This window comes from Triticum urartu, chromosome 7 (assembly GCF_003073215.2).
Source record: "Triticum urartu cultivar G1812 chromosome 7, Tu2.1, whole genome shotgun sequence".
Taxonomy (NCBI): domain Eukaryota; kingdom Viridiplantae; phylum Streptophyta; class Magnoliopsida; order Poales; family Poaceae; genus Triticum; species Triticum urartu.
In genome coordinates this window covers 491,285,891-491,310,024 of record NC_053028.1, presented here as the reverse complement: position 1 = coordinate 491,310,024, position 24,134 = coordinate 491,285,891, and the positions used below count along the sequence as shown (strand labels likewise).

The 24,134-nt window shown below is 51.7% G+C and overlaps 1 protein-coding gene across 1 annotated transcript; it reads left to right on the top strand.

Annotated features, from left to right (window-relative positions):
• The first annotated feature begins 7,090 nt into the window (after positions 1-7,090).
• LOC125518201 lies at positions 7,091-7,756 on the top strand. The gene has a single exon (XM_048683124.1). It carries the CDS (start codon positions 7,091-7,093, stop codon positions 7,754-7,756), a length of 666 nt encoding a protein of 221 aa, XP_048539081.1.
• Positions 7,757-24,134: the final 16,378 nt, after the last annotated feature.

Sequence of the window (24,134 nt, the reverse complement as noted above, 5' to 3'; positions counted from 1 at the left end):
TGATTGAAGGAAAGCAACAGCAGATTGAGAACCGTAAGAGGAAGTATGGACAAGGGAAGTATAACTCTGGAGCCCAGCAGAAGCCTCGTTTTGCCCCTAAACCGGGATTTCAGTTTCAGCATACCCATAGAGGAGGTAGCTCACACAACCATAATGGCCACAAGAATGGTAATGTGAATGGAGGAAGCAACGGCCAGAACCGGACCACCCCATCGACCCCAACCAAGAGAGATCTAAGTCAAGTCACCTGTTTCAAGTGTTCCAAGACCGGACATTATGCCAATGAATGTCCTGAAGGCCAGAATCGAAATGGCAATGGAAGCTCTGGGAAGAAGCCGAACCCTTTCAATAGAGGACAGGTGAACCACGTTAATGTGGAGGAGGTTGAAGATCAGCCCGATGCAGTAATCGGTAAGTTTTTGGTTAAGTCATTTACTGCACTCGTTCTTTTTGATACTGGTGCATCGCATTCATACATATCAAGGGGATTTGTGGATAAGTATAACCTACCAACCCAAGCCCTTAGGTCACCCATGTTAGTAAGCTCACCAGGAGCGGAGTATATGGCTAGACGATGGTGTGATCGGTTACCATTAAGGATTGGTAACTATGTGTTTCCCTCAGACCTAATAGTATTGGAATCTCAAGGATTGGATGTGATTCTTGGTATGGATTGGCTGTCGATGTATGGAGGAAACATCGATTGCGCCAGTAAGACAATTTTGCTTACCACACCCGAAGGAAGAAGGATCAAGTATGTATCCCGGCATGTGCCATACAGGACACAAGTAAACTGCCTAACAGGAGTTGTGCAAGAAGAAGTACCAGTGGTAAAGGATTTTCCTGATGTATTTCCTGAGGAATTGCCAGGCATGCCACCGGATAGAGACATTGAGTTTTTGATTGAGTTATTGCCAGGTACAGGCCCAATATCGAAGCAACCGTACCGGATGCCAGCAAAGGATTTGGTGGAAATTAAGGGTCAGATTAAGGAGTTATTGGATAAAGGTTACATTCGCCCAAGTTCTTCACCTTGGGGATCACCCGTACTTCTAGTAGAAAAGAAAGATGGATCATTAAGGATGGTTGTAGATTATCGAGGATTGAATGAAGTAACCATCAAGAATAAGTACCCACTGCCAATGATTAATGATCTGTTTGATCGTTTGCAAGGAGCTAAAGTGTTTTCCAAGATCGATTTGCGATCAGGGTACCATCAATTGAAGATTCGAGAGCAGGAAATACCTAAGACAGCATTCACCACAAGATATGGAATGTATGAGTATACCGTTATGTCATTTGGATTGACTAACGCACCTGCCTATTTTATGAACCTGATGAACAAAGTGTTTATGGAGTTTTTGGATAAGTTCGTCGTAGTGTTCATTGATGACATCTTGGTTTATTCAAAGAATGAAGAGGAGCATAAGGAACATTTGCGTTTGGTTTTGGAGAAACTAAGGGAACATCAGTTATACGCCAAATTCAGCAAATGTGAGTTTTGGTTGAAGGAAGTTGGATTCCTTAGACACGTTATATCTGGAGAAGGTATAGCAGTTGACCCCACTAAGGTTGAGGCCGTAACCGAATGGGAATCACCAACGACAGTTGGAGAGATCCGGAGTTTTCTTGGACTCGCCGGATACTACCGGAGATTCATTGAGAACTTTTCAAAGATTGCAAAGCCTATGACGGAGTTTTTGAAGAAGGATACTAAGTTCAATTGGACTGATGAATGTGAGGCTAGTTTCCAGGAATTGAAGAAACGCTTGGTTACCTCACCAGTATTGATTTTGCCAGATCAGACCAAGGATTATGAGGTGTATTGCGACGCTTCACGTCAAGGACTTGGAGCAGTGCTTATGCAGGAAGGAAGAGTTGTTTCGTATGCTTCACGGCAACTGAAGCCTCATGAGTTGAATTATGCCACGCATGATTTGGAATTAGCAGCCGTAGTGCATGCATTGAAAACGTGGAGACATTTCCACATTGGAAATCATTGTGAGGTGTACACGGATCACAAGAGTTTGAAGTACATTTTCACGCAGAAGGAGTTGAACCTCAGACAAAGGAGATGGTTGGAGCTCATCAAGGATTATGACATGAGATTGCATTATCATTCCGGAAAAGCTAATGTAGTAGCTGACGCATTGAGCTGTAAGAGCCATGTCAATATGGTAATGACGGGAGAAGTACCAAAGGAGTTAGCAGGAAACCTTTGTGAGCTATGTTTGGAAATAGTTCCGAGAGGCTATGTAGCAGCATTAGAGATTCAGTCAACATTGATGGATAAGATCAGAGAAGCTCAGAAATCTGACAAGGAGATTGCTGCTATAAAAGAGAAATTGAGCGAAAGGAAAAGCAAAGGGATTTCGTGAGGATGAGCACGATACCTTATGGTTTGAGGACCGTGTTTATGTGCCCAATGACCCGGAGATCAGGAAGTTGATTTTGCATGAGGCACATGATTCACCGTATTCGATTCACCCCGGGAATACCAAGATGTATTTGGATTTGAAGGAAACATTCTGGTGGACCGGAATGAAGAAGGATATTGCAGCATACGTAGCAGTTTGTGACGTTTATCAGAGAGTAAAGGCAGAGCATCAGAAGCCAGCAGGATTGTTACAACCATTGCCGATACCCGAATGGAAGTGGGATAAGATAGGCATGGATTTTATCGCAAGACTACCCAGGACAAAAGCAGGCTATGACTCGATATGCGTAGTAGTTGATCGTTTGACGAAGGTAGCCCATTTCATTCCAGTTAAGACCACTTACACCAGTGCTAAGTTGGCAAAGATATACATGACTAGAATCATTTGTTTGCATGGAGTTCCGAGGAGTATTGTATCAGATAGAGGAACCCAATTTACCTCAAAGTTTTGGAATCAGTTGCATGAAACTTTGGGAACCAGACTAGAGTTCAGCACAGCTTTTCATCCGCAGACAGATGGACAGACCTAGAGAGTCAATCAGATTCTGGAAGATATGCTGAGAGCTTGTGCACTAGATTATGGATCTAGTTGGGATGATAACTTGCCGTATGCGGAGTTTTCTTATAACAACAGTTACCAAACCAGTTTGAAGATGGCACCTTTCGAAGCTTTGTGCGGAAGGAGGTGCAGGACACCGTTGTCATGGGACGAAGTTGGAGACCGTCAGTTCTTTGGACCAGATTTGATTAAGGAGTCTGAACGGAAAGTTAAGTTGATTCACGATAGGCTCAAGGTAGCCCAGTCCAGGCAGAAGAGCTACGCAGATTCAAAACGCAAGGAGACAGTTTACGAAATCGGAGACAGAGTTTATCTTCGAGTATCCCCACTTCGAGGAGTTAAGCGCTTTGGAGTTAAGGGAAAGTTAGCACCGCGTTTCGTTGGACCGTATAAGATCTTGCAACGTATGGGAGAAGTCGCTTATAAGTTGGAATTACCAGAGGAACTGTCAGGAGTTCATGATGTATTCCATGTTTCTCAGCTGAAGAAATGTCATGCCGAGATGGCGGAGATATCGCTAAGAGATACAGTACCGCTTGAAGCGATTCAGTTGGAGGATGACTTAACATATGAGGAGAAGCCAGTCAAGATTCTCGATTATGCCAGCAGAGTTACCCGCAGCAAGGTCATCAAGTTTTGCAAAGTTCAGTGGAACCACCACTCAGAGGATGAACCCACCTGGGAAAGAGAAGAAGAGTTGCTCAAGGACCACCCTCACCTATTTTCTAGCCAACCCGAATCTCGAGGGCGAGATTCATCTTAAGGGGGGGTAGGTTTGTAACATCCCAAATTTGCAATTTGGAATGTTATACACTAGATCATCATGCATAGCATATTTTCTTGCATTTTAGTTGATCCTAGAAATTTCACGCAACTCAAGGACCTTCGGAGAGAGTTGGAGATTTCGTTATTTTCATATTTGAGAGTTTTCTCAAATTTGAAAAGAGGATCATTTGATTTATTTATTTCATCTTCAATTATTTTTCCAATATCAAAAATATGAGAGAGGGAATAATATGACTTTCCCAAAGTTAGGAAAAATGAAGATCTAATGAATAAATCAAATTTTGGTTTTGCCGGAGTTTTATTTGCATTTTATTTGGATTAGGGAAAAATGCGTGTTTTCAAAAATTGCATTTTAGGCCCGGAGTAAAGTTCTTTTTGTTCGACTCGTTGTCAGGAGTCGGGGAAAATTTACTTTAGGTTTTTTCGGAGTTCGTTTAGTTAGTTTTCTTTTTGTTTTTCTGCGCGGAACCGTTAAAAAAAATCTTCGCAGCGCCTTGGGCCAAGGCCCAGCCAGCAGGCCGGCCGGCCAGGCCCCAGCCCCAGCCGCGCGCGCGCCAGGCGCCAGGCGCAGGCAGCCGCCGCCTCTCGCTCTAGGCCGAGTCCCAGCGGGACTCTAGGCCGGTTAGCCCCCCCTCTTTCCTTGTTTTTTTTCTTTTGCTTGCCCCCTACCCCAAGTCTCCTCTCCCCTCACCTATATAAATACCAACACCCCCCCCTCTCCTCACATCAAAACCCCAAGCCCCTCTCCTCCTAAGCCGCCAGCAGCAGCCAGCAGCCGCCAGCCGCCGCCTTAGCCGCGCCGCCGCCGCGCCAGCCGCCAGCCGCCCCGCCCTTAGCCGCCGCCGCCCGGAGCCCGCCTCCCGAGGTAGCCGCGCCTCTCTTTTTCTTCCCCGGTCCGGTTTTTCCTAAAAGAACCGTTCCGTTTTCTCTCCGATTCTTTTTTTTCTTCCGGTTTTTGTTTCGGTTTTCTTCCGAAACCCTAGATCGGTTTTCCGTTTCTTTTTCGGTTTCTTTTCCGAAAACCCTAGATCGGTTTTCGTTCTTCTTTCGGACCGTTCGTCTCAACGAACGTGATCACCGATTTTTCCCGGTTAACGACGCCCGTTCGTTTAACCGTTCGTCTCTTTCTTTTCGTCGGATTTATTCCGCGATCGATCGCGATCTCAGATCCGATCTTCGTTCTAGTCTTTCTTCTCGCTCGTTTATCGGAATCAGGTGATTCAAGCGCCTGGAGTTTCGTTTCGAAACCGCCGTTCCGTCTAATCAACTTGAACAAGTTTTTGCCCCGGTAAAATTTGACCTAGTTTCAACTTGCTAGAACCGAGTTGTTTTCTTCCGCCGTTTGTTTTCCGTTTCTTTGTTCGGTTCGTTCTTTCTTTGCAACCGGAGTTCTTAAGTTGAACTTTCTGGTTCGTTCTCTTGTTCGAGTTTTACCTGTGCATTAGATGAGTACTTATTGTGTGCTTGTTGTTTGTCTGCGATAGATCACCCGGATTGCGCCGCTTGTTACTTCGAAACCCTAGGTCTCGCGGATCATCAGCAAGGCAAGTAACACTTTGATCATACCTTTTCTACAACCCATGTTTTATTGCATTAGATCAATCCTCTCACATTGCATGATTAGGATCTAATTAAATTGTGGGATGGGAAGTAGATGAGGTAGTACCTATTACCTGTATTATTATGAAACCTTTGGGAGTTACTTCTACGTTTGCTTATTATGCCATGCTATGCTAGTAGACGTGGATTGGGTGAGTGATATCCATGACAGATGTGAGTTTGTTAACTTTAATGGTTTATCTAAGGTGGCAACTTAAACACACATCTGGGTAGATTGAGGCACCTGATGTCCATCAGGACTTGCCTGTTTTCTTTTGGACCGCCACCCAGGCTCAAAGGGATCATAAGATCATTCATGCTAGTAACTTCCGTGTGCAGCCACAAGCCATTATGGGCTCTGCCATAGTTGACTAAGTCGTGCGAACTCTTACGGGTAGACTAGCAGATGTAGGGGATGTAGGTGGTACGGTCTACCCACATGTAAGGTGCTAGCGCTTCTGAAAGACTATGTCTCGGTCATTCCGTTTCTCAAACACCATGTAGTGCGAGAAAACAACGGAGGCGATCGAGTCTTGTGGGGAAAAGTGCGCAAACCTCTGCAGAGTGTACAAACTAATCATGATTAGCCGTGTCCCCGGTTATGGACAACTTGAGTATCTAGTACTTGAATATCATGTGAATCTCATCACGTTACTTCTAATTAATGTTGTTGGGTTTTAATTACTTAATTGGGATCGGAATGCTGTCAACCATTCTCGATGTTTAACAACCACCTTGATAGGTAAATAAATTTATTCCTTTGCAGTAGGGAAAAACTGGCTTTACGCAAAACTGTAACCATAGAGCTTTCCACCAGCCATATATGCATGTAGTATAGTTGTTTCATTCCATTACTCTCTATGTGTTACATTGCCAGCATATTCCATGTGCTGACCCGTTTTCGGGCTGCAACTTTCATGTTGCAGACTTTTCAGACGACGAGTAAGGTGTTTTTAGGTTGTGGTTCTATACTCAGTGATGCCGTTGGAGTTGATGGACCCATTTATCTTCCAAGTCTTCCGCTGTTATCGACACTAGATGGCCTTAAGCCATATATATTGTAATAAGTTCTCTTTGAGACAACGATGTAATAAGTGTGTGATTGCCACTCTGCTATAAATCCTTCGATGAACTGTGTGGTGTCAGCATTACTGATCCAGGGATGACACCGGAGCACAGAGCATTTGATCCATTCGGGTCGGGTCGCGACAGTTCCTCTAAAGAAACACAACACTGCTCCTACCAGCGATTGTATCACTGAAAACAATTGCCACTCCCAATAAATGTACCACGCCCCTGTGTCTGAGAGTTAAAGCTGCCATTTGAAGCATGCTTCTCTTGGTCAGAGACTTGTGCCTCTACAATACATACTACCCCTGCATGCCTCACGAGATTGTAAAAGTTAAGATTTGACAGCAAACTACGAAAGACAACAATCATCTCCACGACTTGCTGGAGATACGACATTTTTAAAAATACAACTGCTGATTTTATTTTTATTTTTTATAAAGAAAACCCACGATCCAGAACACACGATGTGCACAACCGCGTCGACAGTGAGATCGTGCACTCCTTTGCCACTTCCCCGCCCTTAAATTTAGACTCTCGCCGCGGCCTTCTCACACACAAAGAACAGAAATCGCCATTACTCTCCCGCTCATTGTTCCCCACGAAAAATCAGATTACAGGAGGACCAACTGCTCCAAGTGATGGGATTCACCAGGGAATTCATGGAGGTGCAGGCCCACGGCAACACAAAGTTGCACGTGATCCACACCAACGACTTGCACAAGGCGGCGACCACCGTTGAGCAGTTCGAGCGACACCTCCAGTTCGAGCGCCACAAGATCGTCGGAGTTGATGTGAAGTACACCAACGACCATGGCAAAGATCAGAAACCCGCCCTAGTCCAGCTCTCCATCGGCAAGGATCATCCGATGATGCTCTTCCAACTGAGCGCGGCCGACAAGAACTGCACCAAGTTCGACAACTTCCTCGCAGACCCCAGGCACACGTTTGTTGGCTTCTCCATCGACGGCGACATAGAGATGCTCGGCCGCGTCAGACTGGAGATCGCCCACTACATCGACATCCAGAAGGAATGGAGGGCACCTACAGCTACCAAGCCTCTGGACTCCCTTGGGGACGTCTCAGGCATCCTTGTCCACGACGTAGAGCTCACCAACGCAGAGCACCAACGCTGGGCGTGCATGCCCCTGTCCATGAGGCACATCGAGTACGCGGCAAAGGACACTTACGCTGCGTACGAGGTATGGAGCCACCTCAGCATCATCCAGGAAGAGCTTCGCCGGGTAAAACTCGACAAGGAGCAGACCAGAAAGCGCGCTAGGTCCTATGGCGACTACGACTACTGAAGCAGATGGTCCCGGCAAACAAAATTATCTAGAACATTCTAGATTTCTCATTAGATTTGCTTTCGCTCAAGACTGCCTTTTGCTTGTTATAAATTTAGGTTTGCTTGTGTCGCAGTTAGCCTTGTAGTTTGCTTGCAGTTTACATGTCTTTTGCACAAGTTTATTTCCAGTGCACCACAATAGGCACTTATGTGCCTATGTGCCTTTGATACCAAGGGGACCATGCGTAACTTGGCTTCACGTCATTTTACGCAACATTCCAAACGTCAACCAAAAGATTCACCTTCTTTCTGATATGTTCATTAATGAGGCCTAATGCCTTCGACAACACATGGAGCTCATAGTCCATGCCCCCCATAATGAAAATGTGTCACTGAAAGCTTCTTTAAAACAGAGGCACACCTTCACGTCCTTGCATAACGATCATTTTCGCGTCCGTACCTCCCTGAAATCACATCTCTGTGCCTCCAGTTAGTTACGTGCATGCCTCTACGTCGGGTAACACCGTACCTCGGGCGTAACATGTTAAGAAAGTTGCTGAGAACAAAAACATCAGCAAACCGAGCATTACGTCCACCCCACTGGCACTAAACGTGACGCCAATGAAAACGCAGAGGCAGGAGCGTGCCTTAGAGCCAGCTTCCGACGTATCGCAGATGTGAAGATTTGCTTCCTCCTTAATATAGGACGCGACTATCGCAGATGCAAATCCTCCATCCTTCACCTTCGTGCCTCAACAAGAACGACGATCGTGCTTGTAATAGTAAAGTGTATAGATGGTACCTTAAGGAGACATTAGGGACCACCTTGCACCTATTTCATACGTGACCGTGCCCGTTCCGTTAGCACATTCATGCCTCTCACAAAAGTAATTGCCATGCCTCTGCCACACAACATATAAGTGAAAAACAATTCTTTCTACACTTATAAAACCCCGAATGTCCTGTTTTAATGTCGAATCCCATCTTACGGTAAAACCATGCAAGACGGTGCTTCACAGAAGCACATCTGTGGCTTCTTTGTGCATGTTGTTGAGTGCCTCTCTAGAATCTAACAATGTTGAAACCATAATCAAATCTAATCACACTGAAATCTCTAGAATCAAATATGTGCCCTAGTTGAGAAGTTTATTTTGTACTTGAAACTGCAATCTATAATAAAACAATACATTGTAATAAAACATACGCCTTCCGACCCAAATATGGTACGTAAAACTGCAATTTGTAATAAAACATACACCTTCCATCACAAATTAATTCGCTCAACGCTGTACTAACCAGTACAATGTGAATTGTACTGCAAAGTTGACACATTTATTTTGGACGGCGTAGTACTACTACTTAGAAACAAAACACGATTGTTTGACATGGAAACGAAACTGTCTCCGTTCTTACAACGACGATTGCTTCACATTGTTCAACCTTTACAGACACAGAAAACATGAAAAGCATAAAAAGCATGGAAAAGCAAACATCTACCAACAAAACTACACTACTCCCCGTCATCGGAGATGTCCAATATCTCCATTCTGACATCGACGTCATTGGCCTCCGCCTCCTGCTCCGCATCCAGCTCGTCGAAGAGCACATCGGTCTTCGCCCGCTCTTCTCGGAGGAATCGCCGGTTGGACTCCACATACGCTTCATCTTGGATGGACTCCAGGATAGCGGTATGCTCCGCCATCAAGGCCGATTCACCGAGATAGAACTCCGCCTCATCTTCCTCGTCACCGTACTCCTTGTTGTCCTCGTCTTCCTCGTCACCAGCCTCCTCGCTATCCTCGTCCACGCCTTCCTCGTCGTCCTTGTCGTCCTCGTCCACGGCTTCCTCGTCGTCCTCGTCATCCTCGTCCAAGCCTTCCTCGACGTCCTCGTTCACACCTTCCTCGTCGTCCTCCTCATCCTCGTCCATGCCTTTCTCGTCGTCCTCATCATCCTTGTCACCCCCTCCTCTTCCTCCATCACATCTCCCCCAACTGGATCAACTCCCTGCATGAGCTCCGACGGAGCCCCCTCCACTTCCTCCACCTCCCCAATCTCCTCCGGCCCCGGCGAGTCCGGAGACATGCCCGCTGTCGGATTTCGGGTTCCGGCAGACCCTTGAGGTTCGAACACTAGGGTGCGCGCGGAGATTTCGCCTCCTACCTACCTGCACCCCTCCGCCTTGCTAGGATCTAAACTATGGCAAGAACAACACAAGAGACACAGGGTTTATACTGGTTCAGGCCACCGTTGTGGTGTAATACCCTACTCTAGTGTGTGGTGTGGTGGATTGCCTCTTGGGCTGATGATGATGAACAATACAAGGAAGAACAGCCTCGCGAGGGTCTGTTCTTGGCTGGGGCGATGAACTGCTGGGAGGAGCTCAGTCACCTTTCTCTCTCTCTCTCTCTCCGTCTGTCCTCTCTATTTGTGTATATCCGCCGTCCGTGCCTGTGTGTGTGTCTTGCGGGTGGCTGATCCTATTTATAGAGGCCCTAGTCCTCTTCCCAAATATCGAGCGGGAAGGGAGCCAACAATGGCGGGCTAATTTGAAGGGGGACAGCTAGTACAAGCTACCCTGACAAAAGTAGTCTTCGCCTGCGCAAAGCTCTGGTGCTGACGCCGTCTTGGGCTCCACGGTGACCTCTGTCTCGTAGTCCTCCTGGTCTTGGTCTCGTTGCACCGAAATGGAAACCTTTGCCTGATACCTCGGTACTCCGCGGCTGTGCTTGCCCCCCTTGCACCAAAGAGGGAAGGAGGACACTGCGCGGGCTGGCACCCGCCTGGCGCCCTCGGTCGTCATGGCTTGCGTCACGGGCACCTCGTGAGGTACCCCGCCTTGATCTCTCCGCCTCCTCATGAGCCAGCCTGACGAGGCCGTGCCTGAGGAAGCTCCGCGTCGTCCGCCCCGCGAGGCTTGGCCCCTCGCGAGGGTCTTGGGTTTGTGTTGGTGAAGATGGGCCGCGCTGGGCCCCCCTTTGAGCCACACCGCAGGCCGCAGGCAGGCAAGTCTGGGGACCCCCGTTCCTAGAACGCCGACAGTAGCCCCCGGGCCCAAGGCGCGCCCGGACATGGCCGTGCAGGGAGGCGGAAGGGCAAGAGCGAAGCGCCGCGGGCCCTAACAGTCTGCGGCCTTGGGCACCGCGTGTCGGTTGATTGGACTTGGGCGCCTCCACTTCCCCATGGCGTCTTGGAAACTGCACGGATTGGACAAGTCCCTGCATGCAAAGTGGGTCATGATTACCTGCGATCGTGGAGGTAGGCGGTTGGCCTTCGCCGGCCATAAGTACGGAACAGCGCGCGCCCTTCCAGTCCATCCCTCCTTGCTTCTCCTTCTTTCTGATCCTTGCTCCGTCTTGCTGCGATGGCTTCGATCCGCCAGTTCTCAACGACAGAGAAGGGAAAGGCTCCCCGAGAGGAACCAGACCCACTCCCGCCGAAGAAACGGCTCGCCCCTCATGGCCCGGACGAGGGGGCCCTTCAGGTGGTGTCGAGGCCTTTGTGCGAGCGGGCGCCGCCGGGGTTCCCGCTTCCATTGTACGCCCACGTCGAGGGCCCTGAAGGAGCTGGTGCTAATCGCCACGGTCGGCGCCGCCGTCGGCGCCGGTGGGTCACGAAGGTGTGGGTCGTCCCCCCTGGGGTCCACACCGAGGGCTCCGCCCGAGAGTTCGTGCTTCATGTTGCCATTCCTCTTCAGTCTTGGATCCGCCTTCCTCCCTTCTTCGCCTCCATCGTCCCGCAGGGGGAGCCCCTGGAGCTCTGGCTGCAGCACGCCGGCTGCAGCACCCTCGCGACCGAGGCAGAGGTCGCGGTCGTTGCCCCGGGCGAGGTCTACATGACTCGGGGCTGGAGAGAGATCGCCCGGGTTTGTAGGGTAAGGGGCGTCTTCGCGGTCCACTTCGATTACGACGGTGCTTCGGTGATGCCCTTCAAGGTCTTCGATGCGAGCGGGCGCCGGCTGGAGTGCTGCCCCGGGGAAGGTGGCCAGGACCCTGCCGCGACGAGGACTGGGCCCGCCAACCGCTCCCTTGGCGGCTCCTCAGGTGGTGGAGGCGTCGGAGGTTCCAGCGACTCCGGCGAGCTCTTCGTGACTCCGGAGACGAGCGACGATAGCTACGAGCCCCCGAGCCGGCGCCGCTCCTGGAGCAGGGCGGGCTCGTCAGGCCGCCACCGACCCTGATCTGGATGGGGTTGGCGTCGGTGCTTGATGGCCCACTGTTGATGATGGCGTCTTTTGCTGGGACGCGCGTAGTTTGTGTCCCTTTAGGATATGTTCCCTGCGAGGAATCAAAAACGCGTCCCATGGGGGCTTGTAAGGTGCCTATGATCCTGTTTTGTTAATATAACCCCTGTCGTAGAATTGTGCGAGTTGCTCATTCCGTCTTAGCTCAGTCCTCCCTTTCGAACCTCATGAGGGCTTGGTGCTCTGCGCCGACAGGTCCCAGTCCCAAGGCGGCTTCAGCCGTCGCTGGTATGCCAGGTCAAGGCCAGGAGGTGAGCGACCCGGAGTCCGGTAAGAGCCCCTGAGTCGCGATGCTCAGGAGGTCCCCTTTGGCGCCCAAGCAGCCGTCGTTTGGTGAGAAAGGAGAGTGGCATCGCTAACACGGGATGACATTAGGTGCGGGGATGGTGCCACGGTAGCTGGCGCTTCCGGGTGATGACTTATCTCGAGGATCAGGGGCCGCTCTCTGGTGTGTCGCCGGGTCCGCGCATCGGCAGGCGCGAGGTTGCTCGGCGAGGTCCTCGCGTGTCTCTCCCCTCTCGCCTTTGTTCCCCTTTCTACTCTATGTCCTCGGGTCCCGGCCCTCGAGCGAGTCTCAGCCGTCGCTGGTATGCCAGGTCGCAATGCCGTGGTCAAGGCTAGAGGGTGAGGGCTGGAGAGCCAGTAGGAGCCCTAAGTCACGATGCTCAGGCACCCCCCTTTAACGTGCAAGCGGTTTGCACGGACGAGAGCGAAGGAGACACCGCAAGGGCCTTGCCTGACGCGGCTCCTTCAGGAGGTCCTGCAGGTCCACCATAGAAAAAACAAGGGGTTTCCATGACAATTGGCAGTCAGCCGTTGGTTGCTTCTGAGGGGTAGTGAGGCACTGAAGGCTTGACGAGGTGACGCTATGCGGGGCTGCCGCGGCCAGAGCTCGGCCATCCAGATTTGTCGGCGTTGCAGGGACGGACCCATGCGCAAGCGTCGTGCCGTTTGGGAGCAGCTCCGTTAGTTGGCGTCAGCTGAGCAGGCAACTAGGTAAAACACATTAGCCGTGAAGGAGTGGATTCGTTCAAATAGATGCTGGGAATGCGGACATCACTGGGTCAGGCCTGAGCGACTTGGGGATCATGCAGCCTGAGGGGCGCCCCCAACAAGGTAAGCTAACAACATGGAATAAAAAAGGGATACACTCCGCAGGGACGGACCCACGTGGCCTGGGAATAATGCAGCCCTGGGGGGCGCTCCCAGCTGGAAGTAGAACTAGAAAGGTGTCACCTGATGATGTTGAGGACGAAGGAGCGTTGATGTAGCAGGCTCGGTGGGCTGCGGGAGCCGATCCTCACGAGCCCCCAGGCCCAGGGGCCTCGGGAGGCTCCGGAGGCGCTGGCGGCTCCTCGCGGGCCATCTCCATCCCTACCAGGGCAGCGAAACGCCTGGCCTCTCGTGCCTCCGTGATGCCCCTCATGAGGCGCTGGTACGCGTCAGCCGCGCTCGGCAAGCCGTAAGGCATGCGAACGTAGATGTGGGGTGGGCCTCCGTAGCACCCCACTCGCGAGGGCCAGATGCGCTCCAGAGAGGCGACTCGGTTGAGCCCTGGTATGTCGATGCAGACGCGCAGCCCACCATCCTCGCCTGGATGGGGAGCCACTGCTGGTAGGCGGCGGCCGCCTTTCATGACTCTTGACTCCTGTAGCTCCTGAATGGCCTTGCTGACGAACTCCTGAGGGTCTGGATCTCCTTGCCTTGCTCCTTCCTGGGGGAAACGTGCTTCGAAACACGCCTCCATGTGGTGCCCAAGCGCCTCCCTCATGACCCTAGCTAGGTCGGTGGCCCTCGAGGGGAGAGCCCCCGATCCCTGCCTGAGGAGGGCGCTGGGCGCGCTTTCCTATGCGATGGAAGGAGGCTCCCCCTGGGCAGGCGCGGGCCCAAAGGGGCCTTCCTCCTGAGTGGTCGGGCCAGACAATGTCTTCTTCTTCTTAGGGGCGGTCTCGGGAGGCCTCCTGCTTCCACGATCCGGGTCTTCCAGTGACGCGGCCTGAAAGGCTCGTTCCAGGGAACACACCGCGTCCTTCTCTTCACAGGGCACCGCGATGACTCCGCCACTTCCTGGCATCTTGAGGACGTTGTAGCCGTGGTGAGTTATGGCCATGAACTTGGCCAGCGCTGGGTACCCAAGGATGGCGTTGTACGGCAGGCGAATGTGAGCGACGTCGAAGTCGATGAGCTCGGTGCGGTAGTTGTTGCATGCCCCGAAGGTGACAGGGAGGCGGACCTGCCCAATCGGGACCGTGGAGCCGTCGGTGATACCGGAGAAAGGCTTGGTTGGCTGAAGCTGGCTGTAGGGCACTTGGAGGTTGTTGAATGTTTCCACGGACAGGACGTTGAGCCCTGCCCCGCCATCGATGAGGGTCTTGGTGACCACCACGTTGCTGATGATTGGGGAACAAAGCATCGGGAGGACTCCGGCTGTAGCCGCACACTTGAGCTGATCTGCTGAGCTGAACGTGATGGCGCACGCCGACCACCTGAGAGGGCGCGCGGCTTCGAGCCTGGGGAGGACTGCGTTCACTTCGTGGGCGAACTGCTTGAAGATGCGCTGAGAGGCTGGGGCTTGCACCCCGCCCAAGATGCAGGCGATCGCGCGCGGCTCCTGAAAGCCTCCAGCCCCCTCGTCCTGGTGGCGGTCTTTGTTTCTTCTTGGCTGCAGCGGCAGCGGTGGGAGGCCTGTGTTGCCTTGCGGGCGATCCTCGCGAGGCTGATCCCTCCAGTCCCCCTCGCGAAGCTGATCCCTCCAGCCTCCCTCGCGAGGCGGATCTTGCCAGCGATCCTCGTGAGGTTGATCGCGCCACCCTTGGCGCGGGCCACGGTCTTCCCAGCGTCCTGCGTTCCTTCCTCCTCCTCGGCCGTAGCCCCGGTCACTGCGGTCAGGGCGACGACCGATCCTTCCTTCTCGCACGGCTCGGAGCTCTTGACACTCGTTGGTGTTGTGGGTGTGGAGGTCGTGGTACACACAGTACCGGCCGCCCTTGGAAGGTTCGGGCTGATCTCTGCCTCGCTTGGTGTCTGGTTCTACCGCGAGCACGACAGCCCCCTTGCGCTTCACATCCTTGGCCTTGGGCTTCTTCTCTTCTGGGTCTGCGGCAGGCAGCTCGAGGAGGGAGAGACGCCCTTCCTCGGCCCTGGCGCACTTGGTTGCCAGGTTGAACAGCTCCAAGGAGGTGCACAGGTCTTCATGCATCGCCAGCTCCTCCTTCATCTTGACGTCACGCACGCCGTCGGAGAAGGCCGAGATGATGGCATTCTCGGTCACCTTGGGAATCTTGAGGCGCGCGTTGTTGAAGCGCTGGATGTACTTCTGCAGGGTCTCCCCGGGCTGTTGCTTGATGTGTCGCATGTTGCTTACGGCGGGTGGCCGGTCGCGAGTGCCTTGGAAGTTGGCGATGAAGCGGGTGCGCATCTCGTCCCAGGAGGAGATTGTGCCTGGAGCCAGGTTTAGGAGCCAGGTGCGGGCCCCGTCCTTGAGTGCCATGGGGAACCAGTTCGCCATGACCTTCTCGTCTCCGTTGGCAGCTTCGATGCCCAGCTCGTAGAGCTGGAGGAACACCGCAGGGTCAGCCATGTCGTCGTAGCGAGGAGGCAAGTCTGGCTTGAACTTGCTGGGCCACACGACGCTAAGTAGCTCGGCAGTGAAGGCGCGGCAGCCTGCTGTGGCCACGGGAGGCCTTGGATGACGGGGAGCTTGGTCTTGCATGTCCCCACGCGCTGCAGCTGGGTGCAGCGTGGGGTCTTGACGCGCGGGAGCAGGAGCATGGTCGCGATGTGCTGGAGCAGGGAGCGCCCGGGCAGCTTCTTGCGGGCGAGGGACTTCTTGACAGCTCTGCTCCTGCTGCGCTGGCGCCTGACGGAGCGGGTTCCGCCCAGGGGCCACGCGCCTTGTATCCATGGCGCCTTCCTGAGGAGGAGGCGGCCGGGGCGCCGCCGGAGCTTCATTGCCTGCATGGGGCGAGGGGCGGTGCAGCGGAACGGACGGCGCAGGTGAGCCCCCTGCGGCGCGGACGAGCTCGGCGACGCGGTCGAGCCATTCTTCGTAGACGTCGTCGACGGGGCGGTAGCGCAGGAGCTCGTTCGCCGCGATGAGTGCAGCTCGAGCCTCCATGGGCGCGCGGAGTGCGCGGGACGAAGAACCAGCTGGGGTGAGCGAGGGAGTTGCGGTGCGGCCGTCTTGCCGCATGGACGGATGCCGGGACGATGCTTGCCGCTCGTCCCCCACCGGGCCGGTGGAAGCGTTGATGGCAGGTGACGGGGAACGGCGAGGACGCCTGCTGACAGGGGCCGTCTGGGCGACACGGGAAGCGAGCGCGGCCCGGCTCTCGGCGCGGGCCCGACGAGCGTCAGACATGGGCGTGATGGTCGGAGGAGAATGGGGTGGTGGAAGACGAATCCCGGCGCACCCCTACCTGGCGCGCTAAATGTCGGATTTCGGGTTCCGGCAGACCCTTGAGGTTCGAACACTAGGGTGCGCGCGGAGATTTCGCCTCCTACCTACCTGCACCCCTCCGCCTTGCTAGGATCTAAACTATGGCAAGAACAACACAAGAGACGCGGGGTTTATACTGGTTTGGGCCACCGTTGTGGTGTAATACCCTACTACAGTGTGTGGTGTGGTGGATTGCCTCTTGGGCTGATGATGATGAACAATACAAGGAAGAACAGCCTCGCGAGGGTCTGTTCTTGGCTGGGGCGATGAACTACTGGGAGGAGCTCAGTCACCTTTCTCTCTCTCTCCGTCTGTCCTCTCTCTTTGTGTATATCCGTCGTCCGTGCCTGTGTGTGTGTCTTGCGGGTGGCTGATCCTATTTATAGAAGCCCTGGTCCTCTTCCCAAATATCGAGCGGGAAGGGAGCCAACAATGGCGGGCTAATTTGAAGGGGGGCAGCTAGTACAAGCTACCCTGACAAAAGTAGTCTTCGCCTGCGCAAAGCTCTGGTGCTGACGCCGTCTTGGGCTCCACGGTGACCTCCATCTCGTAGTCTTCCTGGTCTTGGTCTCGTTGCACCGAAATGGCAACCTTTGCCTGATGCCTCGGTACTCCACGGCTGCGCTTGCCCCCCTTGCACCAAAGAGGGAAGGAGGACACTGCGCGGGCTGGCACCCGCCTGGCACCCTCGGTCATTATGGCTTGCGTCACGGGCACCTCGTGAGGTACCCCGCCTTGATCTCTCCGCCTCCTCGTGAGCCAGCCTGACGAGGCCGTGCCTGAGGAAGCTCCGCGTCGTCCGCCCCGTGAGGCTTGGCCCCTCACGAGGGTCTTGGGTTTGTGTTGGTGAAGATGGGCCGCGCTGGGCCCCCCTTTGAGCCATGCCGCAGGCCGCAGGTAGGCAAGTCTGGGGACCCCCGTTCCCAGAACACCAACACCCGCTGCGACCCGAGCGGCGCGCCTCGAACGGATGTCCTCCTGCAACTGAAAGCGACGCTCGGGAGTAAGCATCGCATAAGTAGTTATCTTGTGCTGAACCATGGCGGGGAACGTCACAAACGAAAAGAGTAAGATGGGTGATTTCCTAAGATTGCCGGTGAAAGAGGGAGAAGCAGGATGATGTCTAGTGGTGGCGGACGCCGCTCGGCTTAAATAACTGCTTCTTAACCTCGGGCGACAGAACGGTGACACACGGCCTTCACTTCACCGACGGATGAGACGGCCGTTGGTCCTTTTGGATTCCGCAGCGCCGACACGTGGCGTTCACTCTATTAAATACCTCCACCTCCTTCATAACGGCGTCACCGGAGGAAACGCACGTCGGACCCTTGGGTTTCCGGAGCGGCGTTCGCATCGAATACGAGGGGACGCCATGAATGTGACTCCGTGTAACGCATATAGTTGTGTCTTTCAGTGCGAATGATTCAACAGAATCATTTGGAACACCAAGACAAACTAACGTCACTCTACACAATGCGACGCCGTGCCTTCCTGGGACCCATAGACGTGCGAAGAATATACCACATCAGCGTCCCTCGAATAAGCCATTCCCTGCTTCACAGAGTAAATAGTGGGTATTCACAACTGAACCAATTCTGCTGGGTCTCCCCAATTAAAGAACCTTTGTGCGCTGAACGGTGGTGCCTCTCCGTCTGATCGAGTCAACGGAATCATAAGGAACACAAACACACGGGAGCGTGACTCTATATTATAGGACATCATGCCTTTTAGCGCTTCACGCCCGTGCATGTGACCCTTAACATTGCCACGAACGTCCACGCCATCATCAGTGCACAAGTCATGTCTATACCTGATACAGAACCGTAGCTGTATTCACTTAACGCCCGTCCTCCTAATAAAAGAAGCGCCACGAAACTCAGCACCGAGCCATGGCTTTTAAAAACAAGTAAATTACGCTTTTAAACACCTCGACTCTCGAACCGGTCACTCGCAAAGTAAACATTTAGCATTAACACCTAAACCAATTTTGCTTTGTTTCAATAATAAACTTACGAAACGTGACTCTCCGACAGACCCAACCATGCCCTGATGGCATTCATGTCGGTGCCTCTTGTACTGAACTAGTCAATAGAATCATTTCGAACACAAATACAGGCGAACGAGACTCTACATAAAACCACGCCATTTGGAACACCAAGACAAACTAACATCATTCTACACAATAAAACGCCGTGCCTTCCTGGGACCCATGATCGTGCGAAGAATATACCACACCAGCGTCTCTCAAATAGGCTATTCGGTGCCTCACAGAGTAAACAGTGGGTGTTCACATCTGAACCAATTCCGGTGGGTCTCCCCAATTAAAGAAAGAACATGACGGTGCCTTTGTGCGCTGAACGCCCATGCCTCTCCGTCTGATCGAGTCGTCGGAATGATTCAGAACTCAAACACACGGGAAAGTGACTCTATATTATACGGTAGCATGCCTTTTAATGCTTCACGCCCATGCCTGTGACCCTTAACACTGCCACGAACGTCCACGCCATCAATAGTGCACAAGTCATCATCCGCGGCTATATTCACTTCACATCCGTGCTTCTAATAAACGAAGCGCGACGTAACTCAGTACAGAACCGTGGCTTTTTAAAACAAGGAACTTACGCTTTTAAACAACTGGACTCTCAAATCTCACAAAGCAAACAGCTAGCGTTAACATCTAAACCCATTCTGCTTTCTTTCCATGATAAACGTACGAATGTGACTATGCAAAAGACGAAACCATTCCCCTGTGGGATTCACCTGCGTACGTGCCTATTTTTCTCAACGAGTCGACGGAAACATTTTGAACACAAATATAGGCGAACGTGACTCTATATAAAACCACACCATGAATATGTGGGATGCAAGCCCGTGTCTGTGACCCGAAACACTGCAACACAGAAAAGCCACGAATGTACACGCCTTCAACAGTACACAAGTCATTACAAATACTAGGTTCACAACCGTGGAGGCAGAGACTTCACGTCCCGTGCATCATAAGTAATGGCGCCTAATTACAACGATACTCGAAACCAAAATACATTTTATTTGCAAGGTAGCTGATAGCGAAATTTCACAAGACAAGGTAAGAAACTCCACTCCACTTCTTAACAACAACAAACGCACACAACAGCCAGGAACGATGTTGTATACCTAGTCCCCACCAACCTTCTTGTTGCTTTGCTCCCGGCGCAGTTCATCAATCTCCTTCAGCGCCTTCATATTCTCGTCATGTCGCTTCACACCCGCGGCCGATTCCTGCAACGACCGGATGTGCTCTCTAAGGAGATTTTTCGTCTCAGCCGTAATTTCTACGATCCTGGCATTCGCCTTCTCCAAATCTTCTCTTGTTTCCTCGCAAAGCTTCTTCCACGCGTTGGTGATCTCCAGCAGCTGCTCGTACATTTTGTCAGCCTTTGGAAGTAAAACCAAAGTATTCATCTCATCGACCAGGTTATTGAGAGTAACTAACAAGGACCTCACAGCACTTGCCGTCGCCGCCCCGCTCACCATTCCCTTCTCTTTCGAGCCATAGCTGCTCCCCAATTCTACAGAAGGGGACTTCTGTTCAAGACCATGACGCAGACTAACCCTACGTGCAACTGACTGTAAATCAGTATCAGCAAAACACACCCACATCAAATTAGGAGTCAGCTGACCACAATAATTCATGTTTCACAAACTAAATCAAAGCAGCCGAAAGAAAGAAAAAATGAATGAAGGAGAAGCAGAAACAGGGTGAACTTACAAACGAGGAACCCTCGCGAGCCGCGATCTCCTCCCGCGATAGCGCACAGCTGTCCGGAGTAGTCTCCTTCTGCCCAGCCATGGCGGAGATGGTTAGTGAATAGTGATGAGCAACAGGAGTGGAAGGCCTGGCGACGGACGAAGGGAGGAGTTGAATGTGGCTAGGGTTTCAAGACCCCGTCCTGCTTAAATAGTCGGAGCCTGGCCTCGGGCAACGAGCCAGAGCGGTGTCACCGGAGGAGACGCCCGTCGGACCATTAGGTTTCTAGAGCGGCGCCACGTGGCATTCACTCCCGAATACGAAGAGACGCCCGTCGAACCGTTGGGTTTCCGCGATAAAAACACGAATGTGACTCTTGGTAAAGCATAACCATGCCTCTTCGCGCTGCACGGACGTGACTGCCGTTGCGAACGGTTCAACGGAATCATTTGGAACACGAAAACAACATAACGTGACTCTTCAGAATACCACGCCATCACTTCCTGGGACCCACCACCGTGCAAAGAATACACCACAGCAGCTTCTCTCGAACAAGCCATTCCGTGCCTCACCGAGTAAACAGTGAGTGTTCACACTTGAATCCTTTCTGCTCGGTTTCCGCAATTAAAGAAATGAACGTGACTGTGAGTAAGACCAAACAGTGCCTTTCCGCTGGGTTTCCATCTGATCGAGTCAACGGAATTATTCGGAATGCAAACACAGACAAGCGTGACTCTATATAATACAACACCATGCCCGTACATCTCCCATCTAATCGACTCCACGCCTCTATCGAGTAATATACGAAACATCAAGAAAGAATCGTGACTGTGCTTTTGAAAACAAGGAAACAAACTTTTAAAAACAGCATGCCTCACATAGGCCATTCGGTGCCTCACAGATTCAATAGTAAGTGTTGGCGTCTCAACCCATTCCGCTGGGTTAAAGAAACCAACGTGATTGTGCGTAATGCAAAGCTATGCCTCTGTGGGCTCACCGGCCGTGCATCTCCTTCTAATCGAGTCGAAGGAAGCACTCGGAACAGAAACACAGGGGAACATGACTCTATATCATACGGCACCATGCCTCTTAGCGCTTCACGCCCGTGCCTGTGAGCCTTAACATTACCACGAACGTCCATGCCATTGTCAGTATAGAACTCATGTCGCTGGCTGGTACAGAACCGTGGCTGTATTCACTTCACCCCCGTGCTTCTAATAAAAGAAGCGCGACGCAACATAGTACAGAACCGTGGCTTTTAAAAACAAGGAACTTACGCTTTTAAACAACTGGACTCTCAAATCGGCCACTCACAAAGTAAACAACTAGCGTTAACATCTAAACCCATTCCGCTTTCTTTCCATGATAAACGTACGAACATGACTATGCGAAAGACGAAACCATGCCCCCATGGGATTCACCTGCGTACGTGCCTATTTTTCTGAACGAGTCAACGGAATCATTTCAAACACAAATACAGGCGAATGTGACTCTATATGAAACCACACCATGAATTTGTGGGGTGCAAGCCCATGTCCATGACCCGAAACACTGCAACACACAAAAGCCACGAACGTATACGCCTACATCAGTACGCAAGTCATTACAATACTAGGTTCACAACCGTGGCTGTAGACACTTCATGTCCCGTGCATCATAAGTAACGACGCCTAATTACAATGATACTCGAAACCAAAATACATTTTGTTAGCAAGGTAGCTGACACCGAAATTTCACAAGACAAGGTAACAAACTCCACTCCACTGCTTAACAACAACAGACACACACAACAGCCAGGGACGCTGCTGTATATCTAGTCCCCACCGACCTTCTTGCTGGTTTGCTCCCGGCGTAGTTCATCAATCTCCTCCTTCAGCGCCTTCATATTCTCGTCATGTCGCTTCACAGCTGCTGCCGATTCCTGCAACGACCGGGTGTGCTCTTCAAGGAGATTGCTCCTCACAACCGTAATTTCTACGATCCTGGCATTTGCCTTCTCCAAATAATCTTCTCTTGTTTCCTGGTAGAACTGCTGCCACTCGTAGGTGACCTCTAGCAACTCCTTGTACGTTCTGTCAACCTTTGCAAGTGAAACCAAGGCATTCATCCCATTGACCAAGTTAATGAGAGTAGCTCCAACTAACTGTAAATCAGTATCAGGAAGACACACCCACATCAAATTAGGAGTCAGCTGACCATAATAATTCATGTTTCACAAACTAAATCAAAGCAGCCAAAAAGAAACAAAAAAACGAATGAAGGAGAAGCAGAAACAGGGTGAACTTACAAACGAGGAACCCTCACGAGCCGGGATCTCCTCCCGCGACAGGGTACGGCCGTCTGGAGTAGTCTCCTTCTGCCCAGCCATGGTGGAGATGGTCAGTGAATAGTGATGAGAAAGAGGAATGGAAGGCCTGGCGGAGAACGAAGGGAGGAGTAGAATGTGGCTAGGGTTTCGCGACTCCGTCCGTCCGCCTTAAATAGCCAGAGCCTAGCCTCGGGCGACAAGCCAGAACGGCGTCACCGGAGGAGACGCCCGTCGCACCGTTGGGTTTCTGGAGCGGCGCCACGTGGCGTTCACTCCCGAGGTAAGAAGAGATGGCCGTCGAACCGTTGGGTTTCTGTGATAAACGCACGAATGTGACTCTTGGTAAATCATAACCATGCCTCTTCGCGCTGCACGGATGTGCCTGCCGTTGCGAACGGTTCAACGAAATCATTTGGAACACGAAAACAACACAACGTAACTCTTCATAATACCACACCGTCACTTCCTGGGACCCACCACCGTGCAAAGAATACACCACAACAGCTTCTCTAGAACAAGCCATTATGTGCCTCACTGAGTAAACAGTGAGTGTTCACACCTGAACTCTTTCCGCTGGATATCCACAATTAAAGAAACGAACGTGACTATGAGTAAGACCAAACGATGCCTTTCCGATGTGTTTCCATTTGATCGAGTCAATGGAATTATTCGGAACGCAATCACAGACGAGCATGACTCTATATAAGACCACACCATGCCCGTGCCTCTACATCTAATCGAGTCCACGCCTTTATCGAGTAATATACGAAACATCAAGAACGAAGCGTGACTGTGCTTTTGAAAATGAGCAAACAAACTTTTAACAACAGATTCAATAGAAAGTGTTGGCATCTCAACCCATTCCGCTGGGTTAAAGAAACGAATGTGACTGTGCGTAATGCAAAGCTATGCCTCTGTGGGCTCACCGGCCGTGCATCTCCTTCTGATCGAGTCGACGGAAGCACTCCGAATAGAAACATAGGGGAACGTGACTCTATCATACGGACCATGCCTCTTTGAGCTTCACGCCCGTGCCTCTGACCCTTAACACTGCCATGAACGTCCATGCCATCATCAGTGCACAGGTCATGTCGCTGCCTGGAACAGAACTGTGGCTGTAGTCACTTCACGCCCGTGCTTCTAATAAAAGAAGCGCCACGCAACTCAGTACAGAACTGTGACTTTTAAAAACAAGGAACTTACGCTTTTAAACAACTCGACTCTTGAATGGGCCACTCACAAAGTAAACAACTAGTGTTAACATCTAAACCCATTCTGCTTTCTTTCCATGATAAACGTACGAACGTGACTATGCGAAAGACGAAACCATGCCCCCATGGGATTCACCTGCGTACGTGCCTATTCGAATAGGCCAATCCGTGCCTCACAGAGTAAACACTGAGAGCTCACATCTGAACCAATTCCAGTGGTTCCCCAGAATTAAAAATCCTTTGTGGGCTGAACGCTTGTGCCTCACCGTCTGATCAAGTCGATGGAACAATTCGGAACACAAACGCACGAGACCGTGACTCTATATTATAGGGCAGTATGCCTTTTAGTGCTTCACGCCCGTGCCTGTGACCCTTAACACTACCACGAACGTCCACACCATCGACAGTGCACAAGTCATCATCCGCGGCTATATTCACTTCATGTCCGTGCTTCTAATAAACGAAGCGCG